This window comes from Arvicanthis niloticus, chromosome 3 (genome assembly GCF_011762505.2).
Source record: "Arvicanthis niloticus isolate mArvNil1 chromosome 3, mArvNil1.pat.X, whole genome shotgun sequence".
Taxonomy (NCBI): domain Eukaryota; kingdom Metazoa; phylum Chordata; class Mammalia; order Rodentia; family Muridae; genus Arvicanthis; species Arvicanthis niloticus.
The window spans coordinates 59,578,604-59,596,272 of record NC_047660.1 but is presented as its reverse complement, the minus strand read 5'-3'; the positions used below and the strand labels follow the sequence as shown (position 1 = coordinate 59,596,272).

General features: G+C 45.6%; 1 protein-coding gene and 1 pseudogene across 3 annotated transcripts in view; one reads left to right on the top strand and one right to left on the bottom strand.

Moving 5' to 3' along the window:
* The first annotated feature begins 10,611 nt into the window (after window positions 1–10,611).
* Window positions 10,612–12,370, top strand: LOC117704920 (eukaryotic translation initiation factor 4B pseudogene; annotated as a pseudogene).
* A 2,906-nt stretch (window positions 12,371–15,276) lies between these two features.
* Window positions 15,277–17,669, bottom strand: part of Atp8a2 (ATPase phospholipid transporting 8A2) — a 480,046-nt gene continuing 477,653 nt past the window's right edge. For all 3 annotated transcript variants that reach the window (XM_076930916.1, XM_034499073.2, XM_076930917.1), the window contains exon 37: window positions 15,277–15,827. In XM_076930916.1, coding sequence (XP_076787031.1) covers window positions 15,730–15,827 — 98 coding nt within the window. In that variant the 3' untranslated portion in view covers window positions 15,277–15,729. The remainder of the gene's footprint in view (window positions 15,828–17,669) is intronic.

Below are 17,669 nucleotides of genomic sequence, written 5' to 3'. Positions count from 1 at the left end.
AGATCTGAATTCCATGAAATTTCAATGTCACAAAATAGTTTTCATCCCATCACTTCCCCCCAACCATCTCAAAGGGTAAAATCCGGCTTAAACACTAGCTCCATAAAGCCAAGGAACAAGCCACTGAGCTGCAGTCGGCCAGTTCTTTATCTGAACCAGGACTTTGCTTGATGCAGGTTGACCTCTGTGCATTTCTGAAGCGGTGGATGGCAAGTGCTTGCTTAGGTGAGATCGTCTGATTTCTTCACTTTTCTGTGTGGTGGAAGTGTAAGTTCTATTAAATAGAATGGGAGGTTTCATCCAACGAAGCTACTAAGTCTTTCTGAAGATGACATCACTAGAAATTATCGCAGAGCTTTTAGATTTTGGGAGGAATGACAGAGAGCTAGCTAGCAAAGTGGAAGTACAAATACCTAGTTCTAGAATGCCTTTCTTGCTTTCTTGGGAATATAAAATTTCGGAACTTCTGTGGTTATAATTTGCACTTGTTGAAATAGCTTACAGTCTGTCTAAAAAAGGGGGTCGTTTACTGATGGAAAAATAGTCATTTTCTACCGTATTTGAGCTGATGTCTTTGGCTCATGTGGATGGCAGGGGATTCTCTAGATTTCAGGAGATTCTTTGCAAGGAAGAAAAAAAAAACTAACCGGCTCATCTGTTGAAAGGTGTGGGGCTAGCATGATAGCTCAGGCTTGTAATCTCAGCACTTGGGAGGCAGGGGGATTGCCTTGAGTTCAAGGTCAGCCTGGTTCAGAGTGACTTCTATACAAACAAGTTTGATCTGGGCCTGGTGGCCCATCGCTGTCATTGCAGCACTTAGGGGTCTGCAGCAGGACAGTTTGAGGTTCCTGTAGGCTACAGAGTGAGATCTTGATTCTAAGGAAAGCAACTCCAACAAGAGTGGAAACTACAGCCACCATTTCTACTGCAGCCAAAAGGTTACAATGTGTCAATAGCAGGCTGGGGTGTAGTTTACTTAATGCCCCACTGACCTACCTCGTGGGAGGCCTGGAGTTTCATCCCCAGCACCCCAAAATACTGACATCAGCATCTAAGGTGGCCAGCCTGAGGAGACAAATGTGATTCACAGGTTTATTCCTCAGCATGTGCTTTCCTTCCTTACCCTCCACTTCCGGGCCGGTTCCCACAGGGCCCGGACTCATGCTTTCAAGACTGTAGAGCCTTATTTCCCCAGCTCAGTGACGCATATGGTCCTTGTTTTGTTATAAATTCGGATCTATGATTCTATCAGAACAAAGTTTGTAATGACAGCTGAGCCCATAAATGCCCTGGACTGTGGGAGGGAGATTGAAGGGTCCTCAAAGGCTAAAACTAGGAGGACTTCTGAGTCAGAGGCTCTCCTCAGGCAACCCCACTTTGAACCAGTACAGTGACCAGGCCTTGTTACAGTGCCAGGCCTCCAGCACACAAATGCACACTGATTTCTTGAAGTGGCTCAGCCAACTGATAAATGGCACACACTCATACACACACACACACACACACACACACACACACACACGCACGCACACACACATTTGCAGTTGCTTGAGCTTCCTAGATGCCAAGGGATGAAGTTAGCGGGCTTTGGAAATGTGACTCCTCTTAACTTAGCCTGGTCTGACAGAATGGCATCCCTGAAGTGTGTTTTACTGTGATACCCAGGGCAGACTTCCGAGTGTGGCATGAGAATCAGATCCTGCTGGGATCTGGAAAGTGGGTGGCCATAGATAGACAGAGAAATCAATAGAAGTCAGACTTCTCTGTTGGTCACTTGGGCAAAAAGCAAGCCTGCAAACAGCATGGGCTGCCTTACAGGACTTCACTGAACTACTGCTGAATAAAAACAATACTGTGATTGCATTAATGGTTCATTGAACTTTCTGGAATTGAAAGAAAATCTGGTCATGTGCTGCTTGTGCTTATTCATCTTGCATTTTGAGTAACAAAACAATCATGGCCTCTGAAGGATGGCTCAGGGTGGTGAGGGTAAAGGTTAGAGCAGAAGACTCGAAGCACATGGAGTGGGTTCTGGCAGCTTTAAACACTTGAACACATTAGACACCTACAGGGACTCTCTAGAGCATGCCTGAGAAAGGGAAGGGGGCAGAGAGGGCCAGACAAGACCACTGGGGGAACATATCGGAATGGAATTTCACAGGACTTTCCATGCTTAAAGGGCCAGCCCAAGAACACAGGGGTTGAAAAAGTTCCTAATGTGTTGGGAGGACTGGAGCCAGCACAGGCAGATGCCCCAGAGTGCCCACTTTCCCTCCTTCCTCCACACAAATCAACCGACATGTCTTTGCTTTCTCAAAAATTTTTCTTTATTAATTAAGAAGCATACATGTTCCTTTGAGTGTCTTCCAGGGTTAAGAATTGGAAACTGGGGGCTGCAGAGATGGCTAAGCCATTAAGAGCATTGCTGTTCTTCCAGAGGAACCAAGTTCAAATCCCAGTACCCACATAGCTCCCAACTGTCTTTAATTCCAAGATGCACACATCCTCACACAGATAACTGATGCACAATAAGTGTGCAAGACACCAATGCACATAAAATGAAAATAAATAAATACAATAACATTAAGATACTTTTAAAAATTGGAAACTATTAATTCTCTTCCCAACTGAAACTACTCATGTTAAAGATGTTGCCTGTAAAACCTCCACACTGTGAAAGAGTGATTCGGTGGTTTGAAACAAGATCTTCCATATAGCTCAGGCTGCCTGGAACTCACTATGTAGCCCAGGCTAGGCCTCAAACTTCTGGCAATCCTCCTACCTCAGCTTCCCACGTGCAGGGATTACAGTTGTGAACCATCAGTTCCAGCTGTAACACTGTAGTTTTGCCAGGGATTTGGCTCTGATCGTCATTTATCTCCTACAGCTGCGTCTTCCCAATGTCTTCAACACTCACACCCAGAATCAAGGGACCTAGACTCAAATGGTAAATGTCTAGAACGAGAAATTTAAAAGTAATGCTCTAAAAAACCTAAGTGAAAAATGGCAGTGGCCTTTTAAGACTGTTTTAAAACATAAAAACTTGGGATTTTAATCTCAGCCATCTTGACCTGTAGGTCATTTAGAAAAATCACACCTTCCTGGTCTATCTTGGATTCGAGATACTGAAAACCTAGACATTGACTGTCATAGGTAACTATACTATAAAATTGCTACATGTGTGAAGACTGATTTCAGGATGTTTCCAGAAGAATGGACTGTGTGTATGTGGATAGCTCGAGCAGGATTCTGCAGGGTTTAGCTGCTTGGATCCATACAAAATCAGGCAAAACCAACTTAGAATGATTTCTAGTGCATGCTCAGTGGTCTCTGATGACAGCCTACTCTGTCATCTCTGAACTGAGGGTTGTAATTCCCACCTCTAAGGAACAAAAGGACATCACATAGCATGTAACAGCTGCACCCATAAATACACACTCCAACTCCTATTAAGACATTTTAAAATCTGTTCAATATAGAGAAATGCATCTATTTATGTAAACAAATACATCACAGAGAAAGAACCCTAGAAGTAACTTAGGGGCAGGACTTTTGTTTTTCTTCCACTACCCAACCAAGTGGTACACTTTGCCTGGGCTAACCTAACTGTCCTTTCAGGCGGGTCTCTCTGTCCCCTCACCAGTACTTCCTCTGTGCTGTGCTTGGAGGAGCAGCCTTGTTTCTTTACACTGTGGTTTTATAACCCACAAGGGTTCTCTCATCCTTGGGACTCTCTCTGGCACAGCTAGTCATCTGGAGGCTTCTCTGGGCTGGATCCAGATTCAGGGAATCAGAGTAAAAGCTGGTGCGGGGCTAATCGCTGGAATCTTTGACATGCACTGTGTTTCAGTGCCTGCATGATTGCACATGCGTGTGCACTCGTGCGCGCGCGCGCACACACACACACACACACACACACCTACATATCCTCTCCTCAATAACTTTACACTCTGAGACAATTTTATTGTTTAGTTTTGACTGATACTGAATCACTTCATCTAACTTTTCTATCCAGTTAATTACATTCACGTACAGCAAGCACTCAATTTTAAGTGTCTAGGTCAACAAACCATCACCCAGGTAAGAAGGTCAGAAGTTCTCTTCCTTGAGACATGGGCTGTGTCTGGTACTGAGCCTTATATACATGAAATTATACAGTGTGGAGTCTTTTGTGTCTGCCTTTCCTTCTACATTATGACCACTGTTGTGTCTTTTAATTGTGGTGGGTTATTTCATTGTAGAATTCTTGCCTAATTATCTATACTACTGCTGATGGGCATCTGGGATATTGTCCATTTTATGTTCAAGGACATTTGAAACTGCCTCTTGGAGAACGTGGCACTCAGTATCCTCAGATGGGCCTTCAGGGGCTGAATTGCCATACTTAGGCAGCCATTTTGACACTTGGGGCCTTTGGGAAGCAACAGTTACAATTTGGCCAGCAGATAAAGGCAAGGGTTGCAAGTATGTGTATGTGCATGTGCATGTGCGTGTGTGTGTGTGTGTGTGTGCATGTGTGTGTGTGTGTGCGCGCGCATGTGTGTGCATGTGTGTGAGTGTGCGCGCGCGCGCGTGTGCCATGTGTGGTTTTGTCTAAACCTGGAGATGAACCCAGAGCCTCACTCACACTAACCAAGTGTTCTATTACTGAGCCACATTCTGGCCCAGGCAGAAAGACTTTTAACCACAGAAAATAATGTATGAAGAAAAACGTTTAGAAAGTTAGGGAGACAGCAAAAGCAATTTCTCTGCAAATGACTTAGAATAGTTCAAACCAAAACACACTAAAAAATTAGACTAGATGGGAAGAATATTAGCGTGGTTCAATTCTGTGAGCAATTCTGTAATAAACATTACAGAAACTGTTGACAAACAGTCCATTTAGGTTTGCCTTGGAGCAGGCAGTGCTCTGAGTTCATCTGAGGCACCTTCCCTGTAAACAACTACCACTCTAGAATCTCAAGTCCAGAGCACTTCATTGCAGCTGATTGAGGTTAGAGGTCAGTCTCCAAGATTTAAACAATTTCGCTTATGTGTGTGACACACTGTTAATGAGTGGATACCCAAGAGTTGGCCTGAGTGGGTTTGGTGCAGGCAGCTTTGTAAGGGAAGGGTTTTAATCTCCTTTGGTAATACTGACTATGATGGTTGGCCTTAACTGTCAATCTCACAGGCCCTGGAATCACCTGGGAAGAGTCTTGATGAGGGATTGTCTACATTGGGTTGGACTGTGCACATGTCTGTGAGGGACTGTCTTAATTAGGTTCACTGATGGAGGAACCAGTCCACTATGGGTGGGACCATTCCTTAGGTTCTGGGCTGTGTGGAGAAGATATCACAGTGCGCACAAGCTAGCAAGTCCGCATTTATTTCTCTCTGTTCCTGACTGTGGATGTGATGTGACTAGCTGTCTGAAGCTCTTGCCTTCCTCACAACGATGGAATAATAACCTGGAATTTAGCCGAAACAAGCTCTGTTCTCCCTGAAGTTGCTTTTGTCAGGATATTTTATCACAGTAACAAAAATGAAACCAGGACACTGACTGAGCATCTCTTATTAGAAACATCTGCAACCAAGTATCCTAGAAGGTAGCTTTAGACCATACTTTTTAGATAATTTTGTAAATCAAATGAAGTTCCATAGTGCGAATTATCTACTCGTGGCGTCATATCAGGTTTTATATGTTTTAGATTTGGATGCCAGGACCACAGATGAGTGTTAGGATGCTTGCCTAGCATGTGAGAAGCCCTGCTTTGGACTTGTGGCACTGCAAACAAAGGGAAAATAAGGGCAAGCAGCATACAGATCATCTCTGGGTTTTTAGAATAGATTATGGAACATGCACCTGAGAAATAATGATGACAGGCAGGGTGCAGCTCATGGCAGGACACCTGCCTAGAATGTCCAGGATTTAATCCCCGCACTGGAAGAAGGAAAGAATCAAATACCCATGCCAAGAGTTCATGCTGTTCCTGACAGAATTTCCCTCCCAATCTGCAGTGATGTGGACATGAACCTGGGGGTAGGGGTGGGAGTATCAATCTAAACACAGTTCTTTCCTTTGGCTGACACGGCAAAACCTGGTGTGGTCTTCTGGAGCCTTTTCTCATGAAGGAGGCATGGTTATGTGGTTACAGTAACTGCTTATGGGTGTGAAAGGGGGATTCCAAAATAAAACATGGTCCAGTGTTTTGCTTTAACCAAACATTTATTTGAAATGGGTTTGTGCAGACATACACCAGTTAACAGGATTGTTCAAAGCTATTGATCAATAAAACCAATGTACCAGGAGACATCCTTGGCGTGGATTCCCTTCCAGGAGGGAGACTGATGTCATAACACCATACTGTTGTCACATAAACAACCAGAGATTAACAGTACTAAAAATCACTACACTCCCAGAGAGAGGGAACAAAGCCTTGCATGTGTCATGGAAGCACTCACTTGTCTACTGGGAGCCGGTTTAACAAGGCCCAGTCAGCTTCTCCCTACATGTCTAGATTAAGACCCGTCCTTAGTAAACAGCAGTGGAACAGTCTCAGAACAGATGTGACAGGGGGCACACAGCTTCAGAGACACATCCTCACTGTAGGTCAGTTACAGGTAAGATGTGGGTCTCTCCCCTGTGGCTGACCCTTGCTGTGCAAGCTGAACTGCTCTGGGGAGGAGGCCCAGATAGAGGAGGCCTGGTGCTGGTCTGCTCTTGGCCATTCCTGGCAAGAAGGGAGAGGGAGCAGGAGTCTCGGGCCTTACGTACAGTTTATGACTGAAAACCAGACAAGTCTTTACCAGCACAGGGATCTTTGTAATTGCCATAGGATAATTGTCCATAGTTATGGGATACACTGCCCGGATCTTGCTGGAAGGTGAGAAACTCCATGACCAGGCAGGATTCATTTTTTTTTTTTTAAATTGGTGTTTGCTGTTTGCTCTGTAAGCACATACCAAGCTACCTCTAGGAACACAGCTAGATCCAGTCCAACCTCATGGGTCTTTAGTTTTTCTCCTTCTTATTTCATACAGGAAATCAGAAAATCTTACTTGTACAAAGCTTTTATTTGTTTTATTTTATATGATCTGGCTTGAGGCCCAGGCTGGCCTCCAACTCCTGATTCGCCTGCCTCAGCGTCCAGGGTGCTGGGATCACAGGCATATACCACCAGGAAGGGCTCCCAGCTTTTGATAAACCCTCTTGACCCCGGCTTTCCAGGGCAGGGTTGTTTGGGTAGTGATGCTATTTCAACTTTCTTCTTCCTATTTCTGCCATAAATCACAGCCACCTGACACTTTATTCCTGATTTCCCAAAAACAAACAGGTCTCCTTCCTTTCTTGAGCCAGGTCAGAAGAAATGCCTAGGGGCTAATCCTGTGAGCATGTTTTTCTTGGTCTGATGCCTGGGAGAGGGAGCAGAGTAGATATCTCAGAGGCAAGGAGAGCAGGAGCTTGTCCATTGAAAAGGAGCCAGCCCGGGGTAGAAAAAGAATCCTTTGTCTCCTCTCCCTGAGGACGGTTGAGGTGCTCCTGAGGCCAGGCTGGGTGGAGGCCGGCCTGATCTCTCCGTTTGCTCACAGCTCACAGCACTGGTTTGCAGCTTCTGGCCACTTAGATTTATTTATGTTGCTTCCCCACTCGTCTTTTTCCACCCAAGAAAAATCACTCATCCTGGGCAAACGGGAGACTTTCAAAAAAAAAAAAAAAAAAAAAAAAAAAAACAACACGAAAACAAAACCAGGACACACATAGTCTGAGACTTGCTTATGGAAAGGGAAGCAATAGACTTCTGGGTACTGAGAAAAATGCAGGGATGAAGGATACCATACCCTGTGTTGAGTGCTGGTCTTTCTCTTTTAGGGATACTTACTAGTCCATTGTGGGAATCCTGGGCCCGTACCTCTGCTATCTGTGGAAAACCCTTCATGATGACCTTCTATTAAGGCTAGCCTGAGTTAATCATCTCCCCTACTGTATGGATATGGAGGACAGCCTTGAAGCCAACATAGAACCACCAACACAGCCAACTGATGTATACTTTCTTATTTTGAGGGGCCTTTATTTTAAAATTATAAAAATTATATTTAACTTTCCCATTGTTGTTACATTTGTTAATTTAAGCGTGTGCATGCAGAGAGTATGACAGGGGCGACCACATCTGTTTTGTTTGTTTGTTTGTTTTTTGAGAGAGAGTCTTCCTATATAGCCTAGGCTGGCCCAAAACTCAGTGTGTATAGCCCAGGCTGATCTCTAATCCTGGTTCCTCAAGATTAGCCCTCCCGGGGTGCTGGGATCACAGGTGTGCACCATCACATCAGACCTTTTGAGTTGATCTGATAAACCTATTTCTTTGCTAAGTTATCACTTTAATTCTGTTTGGCCAGTTTCCCTGTTCAGTGTTTAAAGACCCCAGGAGATGAAGGCTACATTTCAAAAGCTGAAATCACTCCTTGAATTACTTTGGGACAATGACCCTAGGCAGTAATTCAAACTCTGGCTGAACTGTGCAGCCCTTTCACATATTCCAAATAAAGACCACCTCATCTGAGGACAGTGTTCCAGACTCTCGACGTTCGGCTTAAGGCATAATCCCAGGACAAGAATAGCTGATGAAAATCACCTTCCTAGGCCAGAACTGGGCTTCATCTTCCCCATGACCATGTGTGAGACCAACAGACAGGTTTGTTAGGATGCAAGCTGAAAGGTCTCTCCCAGATAGCAATACTTGCCAAGGGTGAACTGGAGAGTAATGGTGACCAGAACTGACCCCTGCCTGTAGATGTCAGAGCTACTGAAAGCCATGAGAAAATACTGTAAACTAGCTTGGTGTGATCAGTCGTATATATGGTACAATATATTTGCCCCCTTTTAAGTCATTTGAGTCCCCTTGAACCTCCAGAGATGAAACCGTTCTGATACTGTTATTGTCTTCATCATGTGTGAACCGATCCCTAAACACTGCAGTGGTCAGTTTTGTATGACTTTACTGTTTTTACTCTGTCTGAGCTCCAGTAAATTTTAATACAAAGAAAGAAAAAAAAAATCACCTTCCTAATGACTCAAAAAAAAAAAAAAAAAAAAGCTCATTATTATTACAAGTGAGAGATCATGGATGATAGCTTTCTTTATTTAAAAAAAAAATGATCAGAAAGCCTACATAGCCATTTACATATTCAGAGTCTTGATACCTAATTTTGCTTAAAATACAAAACAAAATAGACAAACACCATTCACGGGTTGGGAACATAGGTAGTTCGATGGCAAACACTAGCCTAGCATTCACAAGGCCCTGAGTTCCAGCAAAACAAACATACAGTAAAACATTTTTCAGGAGGCAAAGAGCATCAGATGTTTACAGCTTCAGTACACAGTGAGTTCAAAGCCAGTCTGGACTACACAAGAATTTGTCTCAAGACAAATGAATGAACAAAATCATTCATTGCTTCTTGATTAGTCATTATTGATTTTCACTGTGCATACCTGAAGGCTTGTCAAAGAGAGAAAAAGCTCAGTGGGGCTCTGCTGAAGCCCAGGGTCATTGTCTAGTGCATTTCTTTATTAATGTTAAAGAGGCCTTGTCTCTCACCAGAGCACAGTTATCTACCCTGCTCTTTGTCTCTGTGTTTGCATAAATGTTGGGAGATGGGGAAAATAATACTGATCTAGTAATGTGGACTGTTTTTCACTGAGACAGAGCAGACGCATCAGCTCTGCTTCCAGGAGCATCACACAGAGGACCCCACCCTGCTAGGCAGTACTAATCCAGGCTGCCCGGTAGAAATGGGGAGGGTATTGTCTCCACCGATAGTGGGATAGTGTATGCTGTCTACACTGCTGCCATCCCTGTGGGTGTGGGGAGCATAGCAGAATCCAGAACTAAGTTGAAAGGATACGGGCTGGACTGTTTACGGTTTCAAGAACAGGATCTAGCCAGACACAAGAGCCTTCTGTGGGTGGACTTAGTCCTAAACCTAGTTTAGCTCAATCTAGAGGCAGCCCTGGAAGTGCTGACTGAATCTGACCTGCCAGCGCAAGGGTCACAAACTATTTGACAGGAGTGACATGTCCCACATGACATTTCCACCGAGCTGACAGTCAGTGTGTGCAACCTAGTCTGGTCCATTCTATTCCCCAGGGAGGGGTTGTGTGTGAGACACTCTGACCTCAATTTAAAGACAGGACAAATGACACAGCTCCCCTGTGGGCCCTGCATAAATAGTATACATCACACAGCATGACAGCTGCCTTGCCTAAAAACCCAATTTAGTTATTTGGCTAGGAGAAAGCTTAATCAGGAGAGAAAAAAATAGAAAACCATCCCTCCCAGAAATGTTTTCTCCTGCCTGTATACCTCATTATCGCAGAGACTGTTTAGTCTACTTCTCAGAAGAAGAAAATATGCTCCGGGGAAATGCACACTGTAAAGTCAAAAGACAAGAAAACAAAACAAAAACCTCCAAACAAACACTTACAGTCACTAATCTGATTTAGGGCCTTCAAGGGAGGACTAGGTGTCCGACACAAAGCTGAATTTTAATTCAATCTTTCCAAACTGGTTTAGCTCCCGAATGAAAATGAGTAGGGAGTGGGGCCTTTGAATGCTCTCTTCCCCTTCTGACATGAATGCCTTAGAGAAGAAGATTAAGAAGGGAAAGACCACCTCCCAAACAGGCTTTATGGTTGAAGATGGGGGGGGGGGGCATTGGTCTCTAAACCAATCAGCTAGAAGGATTTAACAGATAATCTGGCACAGGAACAATGACATGTGTATAGGGCACCTCTATACACATGTTCCATCCTCCCACTGCTCCATGGGCTGCTGAGGAACTAAATATCAACTGGAGTTGTCTGCGCAAATCTCCACCCTGCACTGTTTTCCTAGAGAACCTGCCCTGTGACATGACAGAAGACTCCATTAAAGAATTCTTAGAGGATGAGATATCAGTGTTGTAGACTTGCCAAGTGACCCCAACAATACAGACAGGTTGGAAGGTTTGGCTATGGTGAATTAGAGGACCTGAGTGCTCTCATCAGTCCCCCGAGGGTCAGCGAGGACCCTCTAGGTAATGATCATCTGAGTGGAAGTCACTGATTGAACACTGGCTAAAGACAGGATGACCGTTCTTTTGGTCAAGATAGAAATCAAGACATTCACAAGACCAATACCGACAGGAGGGCCTGTCCTGATGCGGACAGTTTTGAGGACTACCCTCATTGAAGAATTGATGTTAGCTTTGGAGAAAAGAATCGAGATCGTTTACAGTTCCAAGCAGTACCAGGATGGCTTTTAGATGGGTATGCTGAGATATAGATCACTGTGGGTGCCAGGATAGCTATGACAACAGAGACAGCAGAGACTATAAGTGTATGAGTCCAGGATAGGCAGTGGCAGAAGAGCATTTGGTAGTGGGTACCATAGGGATGTTGACTACAGATGAGGTGAGGACCACTATGAAGACAGTTAGGACAGATGGGGTGATTGATTGGTCATGGAACAGGGTGATTATAGGTGTGATAACAGAAGTTCTCCCTCCTGGCTCCCACAAAAAATTCAAACTGAATGCAAAGCCTCAGAGTTCTCCTAAGTAAGATGATTCCTCTGCTAGCACCTCCCAGTCCAGTCAGGGGCTTCTTTCTGTCTCTGGAGGGGCCAAGCCTGTTGACACAGCTGCTTGAGAAACAGAAGCAGAAGAGTGGCTACGAGGGAGCAGGAGACTTTGCAGCATCAGCTGGAAGAGCCAGAACTAGATGGCCGATCCCAGCGGAGACACTTAAGTCAGCCAAGTGAACTCAGGAAAGAACCATTGAAGACAGGAAGTGAGTCATCGCAGACTGGGGCCTCAGCCACGTGGGGCAGATTCACGAAGAAGAGAGAGCAAGAAGTCTCTAGAAAATGAAGCACTTCATAAAGAAGACTGTCCCTCTCCTAACTTCTAAACCTCGTAAACCTGATCAGCCTCCAAGGGTAATGCCAGCCCCTCCACCAAAGAAGAATGCAGGGGGATGGGGGCAGGTAGGCAATGTTCTGCCCCTCCTGCTGGATCTCAGAGCTCAGACACAGGTCGGCAGTCCCTACAAGTGATGGGAAGTAGTTTGGGCTCTGCCCTCTGAGGAAGGAGAAGAAAGGAAGGAAACAAAATAGATTGGCTAAGTGTCCCCAGAGAACACCTCTGGCTGTGGCCCTGGAGATGGAGGGAACAAAGACCACTGGAAGGAGCTCAATATGAAAGACAGCAAAAAGGATCAAGACTCCAGATCTGCACCTGAGCCGAACAATCCAAGGAGAAGCCAGCCTCCAAGTTCAGTTCTGCAAGCAAACAGGCTGCTGTCTCTGTGGATGGTGAAGATGAGAAGGTGGGAGACAGCCGTGCTAAGTAGACCCCCACATCCTGTGCTCTCTCCTAGTCTCTCTATCCTCCAACATTCTAGAGCAAATCATCTGAACTTTTGAATACATCCAATTCTTTCAAAGCTTTGTCTCTTTGCGATCTCATGTTCTCAATGACACTGTTAGCCTCCCAGAAGTAGTCTCTAAGTCACACACCTGTCCTCATAGGCATTTTATCTTGGCCACCACAGCTGTGGCCTTTGGAATCTCTGCTTTTTTTTTTTTTTTTCCAAGCAAACCAGCATTCCTGTACCCCCACCTCCACCCCATCTGTGGGTTCCTGCTGTTGTCACCCCTTGGAAAACAGAGTAATTCAAATGATGGGCTTGGGGGTGAATAGGGGTGCATACATGAGGAGAACTGAGTTGGCCTTTCACCTTAATTGGGGTGTTTTAAGAATTCTGTAAGTTTCCTTCACTGTCTCCTCACGCTGGTGCATGGGTTTATAATGTGACTAACACTGTGTGGCTTTCTGCTTAGGAGGGTTGGTTTCTTAACTTCCCTTGAGAATAAAGAATAATGCAAAGAACTATCGAACAGGGTCCTGGTTTCTCCTGTAATAGAGGACCTTGACCTGTCTGTGTTGATATGCACCTTTGTAGGGGTTAGCTCCAAAGTTAGAAAGTTCCCCTGTTGCAGGAAGTCAGGGTACCTGCAGATAAATGATACCTTGGTCTTAATGTGCAAGCCTTGGTATAGTGTGCAGCAGCTATGGGCACAGCAAAGTGGTTATCCAGTGGACTTGATTGGCTAGTAGCTAGGAAGTATACTTTTAGAGGGATACCCACAGTTGAATGAGGTTTTAAAAACCATTGATTGTAGACACTTGCCCTGGCCAAAAGAAAGCTGCTGTGTTCCCATCTCCTACTTGGCTCTCTGTTAAATAAAAGCAGGGATGACTTATGTCCTGCTCTTGAATACATGTAAAATCTGCACAAAATTATTTTTCTATGACAATGATTTGTAATCAGTAGACACTGTGTGGGAGATGTCTTGAGATGTAAAAATCCCATCATTTGAGTTGAAAATTTTTTTTCTTCCAAATAAATCCAGTCTTTCAAGTTGAAAAACAAAAAAAGAAAAAAAGACAGGAAGGAAGGAGAGAGAGAGAGAGAGAGAGAGAGAGAGGGAGAGAGAGAGAAGCTGTTGAAGAGCCTAGGGCATTCAGTTGGAGTTGGCTTTCTTTTCCTCGCCACAGTTTTGCCCCAGCCTCTCTGGGATGCAATTCAGATGTCCACCATGGCTGCCTCACTGATTTGAAGCACACTTCCTGCTGTTTCTCTTGTGTGGTATAATCTGTCAGGATTCCAGCTTGTGGGGCACACTAGATTTTCTTGCCTCAGGGAGCAGAGAGAGGTCACTTCCAAGATTCTTGTTAATTGTACCACCCTGCCCCCTTTCAAGCCATCTCGGCAGCCTGGTCACTTCCCAAGTGAGAATCAGTTTTCTTACTCAATGCAAATCATATCCAAGGTTTTTCAGTACTCATTCATCCTGATGTTGCAAAAGTAAGGGGTCAGGAAGCAAAGCATAGCAGCCTTTCCTTTCCTGAATGTAGCACCTTGTGCTGCTCGGCCGCCTCTATGCTGCCTTATTGTCTAAGCTCGCACAGCATCCTGGTGCTAAGGGGTACCACGTTAGCCACTAACAGGTGCCCAGGGTATTCACCTTAAGACATCCAAAAATCTGGGCTTTTGGAGTTTGGGAACCAAAGGAAAGAAAGAGTGCTGCTAGGCCTGTGTTTTCGGAGGGCCCCCATTCTCACATGCAGGCTTGGAGCCCCTAGGTTCTGTTCCAACTCATAGTGGGGACCTGCAGTGGATGAAACTGGAAGTGGGCACTTCCCTTCCTTGTTTTAGAGTCTAAGCCACTGTCTGGAGAGAGCTGTGGGTCTAAAACTCATTGTATACAGAAAGGTCACCATATCCGGGAGGCTGAAGAATTGCTGAGAGTTTGAGGCTAGCCTAGACTACAAAATGTGTTCGAGGTTAGATTGGCATACAGTGTAAGACTATGTTTCAAGAAAATCAATCAACACCCCACCTCGCCAAAAAATATCTGTGGAACAAGGTCTGGTTTCTGCTACAGTGTACATGGGCCGATCACAACCCTGTCTGTCAAGGGTTGGGTGTGAGAATTTCCATGGAGGCCTGGTAGTAGAAATGTCCTCTGTGTCTGCCTTCTGAGTCTCATGTCCTTTGTCACCTTCCAGGGAGATCTGAGGGTCCTCTTTCTCACCACTCTCTGGTCTGTACTATCTCCTTGGCTCACCCTGATTTTAGAATCTCAGGGGGGCAGCTTTGTTCTTTCAGTTCTTTTGCAGACAACATTATAAACTCACTTCCAAATAGTAGAAAGTCTAAAATGTGCTCTGAGCATCCAGGAAGCAGATGTCAGTTCTGAGAGGCCACCAGAGGCCTACGGATATGGTGTGCAGAGCCTGCCACCCTCACCCATAGGATCCCATCAGAAGGACAGCTAAGTAAGGCTTGGTGTGGAGCAGCCACTTCCCTTCAGTTATAGGGCAGCAGGTGGGCCAGGCAGGGTTGGGCGGGGCTAGGCAAGAGGAAAGATTCCTGACATCCATATCTGAATGTATAGAGGAACAAAGACACACAGAACCTGGATGGGTGGCTATCAGTTGTGAGGGACGGCACCCGGGGCCAGCTGTCCAGATTCAAGGACAACAGCACAGGGAAGCAACGGTAAGACTGAAGGCCCGCACCTATTTTAGGTGCGCAAGGCATGGGACGCTGGCTGGTTGCCTTGCTGAGGCTGCGGCTGAAAGAGCCAAAGAAATGTTCTCGGGTTCATCCCTCAACCGTAAGTTTTTCTGATTTCACTATAATCAAGAAGTTTATGCCAACTTCAGACAAACAAAACAGGAATCAAAGTTGAGCGAGCAATTTGCAGAAAGCGAGGCTTGTATGATCTGTGCATGCACCAAACAGGAAGTGAGTGTACCCTGTTCCAATTACACAGGACTGGTCTCTTGTAATGTAATGCCCCTTTCCTCTCTCCCAGAACCACTGGTATTGATGTTTAAGCATTGGTGAAACATAGTTTTTAAAATTTCACACCTCACAAAGCCCAGCTGAATGCTTCATAACAACGTAAACAGAAGTTGGGCCAAGCACTGCAGACAAGCTGGGAGAATGGCTTCCCCTGACGCCTATGCCCAGGGACTGCACAGGGACAGAGAGCTGCTAACAAACTGGTTGGCTAAGGCCACAGAAATGTGTTTTCTGGTGTCCGGCTGCTGGCGCCAGTCTTTTCTGACAAAACTGTTAACACTGCGCGTGCAACAAACCGAATCTCTTTCCTTGGAGCCATCAGGAAATGTTGCCTCTTAATTCTTCCTCGACTTCTCTTTGGTGGTGTCATAAGAACGGACTATTTCCTCCTGTGTAACAGCTCCATGTTCTTCTTGAGAAAAGGCGTACCCGTCTATAGAAACACACAGGAAGAAGCGTTAGCGGGAGACGTCAAGAACATTAGAGACTAAGGACAAACTACTTTCCTCAAAGACCCCATTGAACTGTGTGGTCATGGGACTTTCTTAGCTTTGGATACAGAGACCTGAGATGAAGAGGTCTGCAAAAGCAAAGGAGACCATGACCAAGACGGATGGGGCAAGGGGCTGACCAAACTGGGATGGGAATGGTTCAGAACGGAGGGAGTTTGCTTTCTACAACTGTAGCAAAATACCATGGACTAGGTGAAGTATGAATTAGAAGTTTGATTTATAGTTCTGGAGGCTGGAGTCCAATATCAAGAGGCAGTACCTGGTGAAGACTTCTTTATTGCAACATACCTTGGGGGGGGGCAGCACCCCACTCCTGGGTGACATTAATCCATTGGTTGGAATGGTGCTCATGTGACTCTGTCACCCTTAAAGCTTCCCTCTTGAGTCCATCACCATAGCGATTCCATGCCCACATGTGTTACGGAGGACATCCAAATCACAGCAGTAAGTATTCTTGGGGGCTCCGTGTGGAAAACATAAACATGGCCTAGTGGGCTGTGACCACACTATCCTACACTGATCAAGGGGAAATGTCCTGATCTGCCTAACGCTTTTTTATGAGGCCATAAACATGTCAGGAAAAACATCCCTAACAGAGGAGCCAGCAAAGCACGCAGTTTATAAAGAGTTCTAGTTTATGAACTGGACTGGTTCGGTAAGCAAACCCATCAGTGCCATGACCACAGCATGGCTGAGCTGCACAGGGTTATAACAAAGCCAGTACCACCATGGTTCTACACACTGCATGAAAATGACTCAAGTACTCCACCCATTGACACATGACACTATGCTCCCACTTCACAGCTGAGGAAAGTAAGGCCCAGAGACTTTTTCACTTGCCCGAGGTCACAGACCAAGTGAGTGGCAGAGCTGGGGAGCAAAGCTGGTCAACATGACCCACTCTCTTATGGGTCACAGCAATTCCTGCTGTGGCAGAGAGAGAAGTCCCACTACACAGTTAGATGTCCTGGCAGGAAGACAGCACAGTCAAACCTGATGGTTGTAAAGGCACCCTGTCTGCCAATCTTCACCTTCCAATGGAGGTGTCTGATCACTGGCACAGTATTTTTAAGCATTTTTCTTTGTTACAGTGTGGGGGATAGAACCCAGGGCCTCCTGCATCCTAAGAAACTCAGCCCACCCCAATTACTGGTATACTCTCTAAAAGGAGAAAAGGAAATCAGGAAACGTGGGTAGCTGTCAATTGGTTAATTGGGTTGTTAAGTTTTTCCAGTTGTTTGACAGAGAGTAAAGTCTTCAGGATGTGAAGACACAGTCACAAGCAGGGAGGCTGACAGAAAGCTGTGGGGGGAGACTCCATGTTATTGTTCATTTGTGTGGCAAAACCTCAGAATCCATGTCCCCAGGATGGCTTCCTGCTCTTCTGGAGAGTGAGCCTGTCAGCTACTGCCCCCAAAGCCTCAAAGCTTGGGTAAGTACAAGTGATTCCTATGCAGAGTGGGATGAGGGTTCCTCAGACAGTGGGTCTGAGCAGAACAGAGAAGATTACAGAGCAGGCAGTCTCAGGAGGGAGGATAGAGTCAGAGAGAACAGTGAAGGTGGGACGGTCACCCGAGTGTCAGCACAGATGACAGACAACCCACGCCTGCCTGCTGCCTATTCTCAACAAACAGAAATCCCCCCAAACAGGAAGCCCAGCCACCTGGGAAGCAGCTCCCCATGGAGCATGAGCCCCCATAGCCAGGCAAAAGCCAGCAGTGGGCTGGGGAGTGGGCTCCGTCTGTGCTTGATGTGCAAGTTGG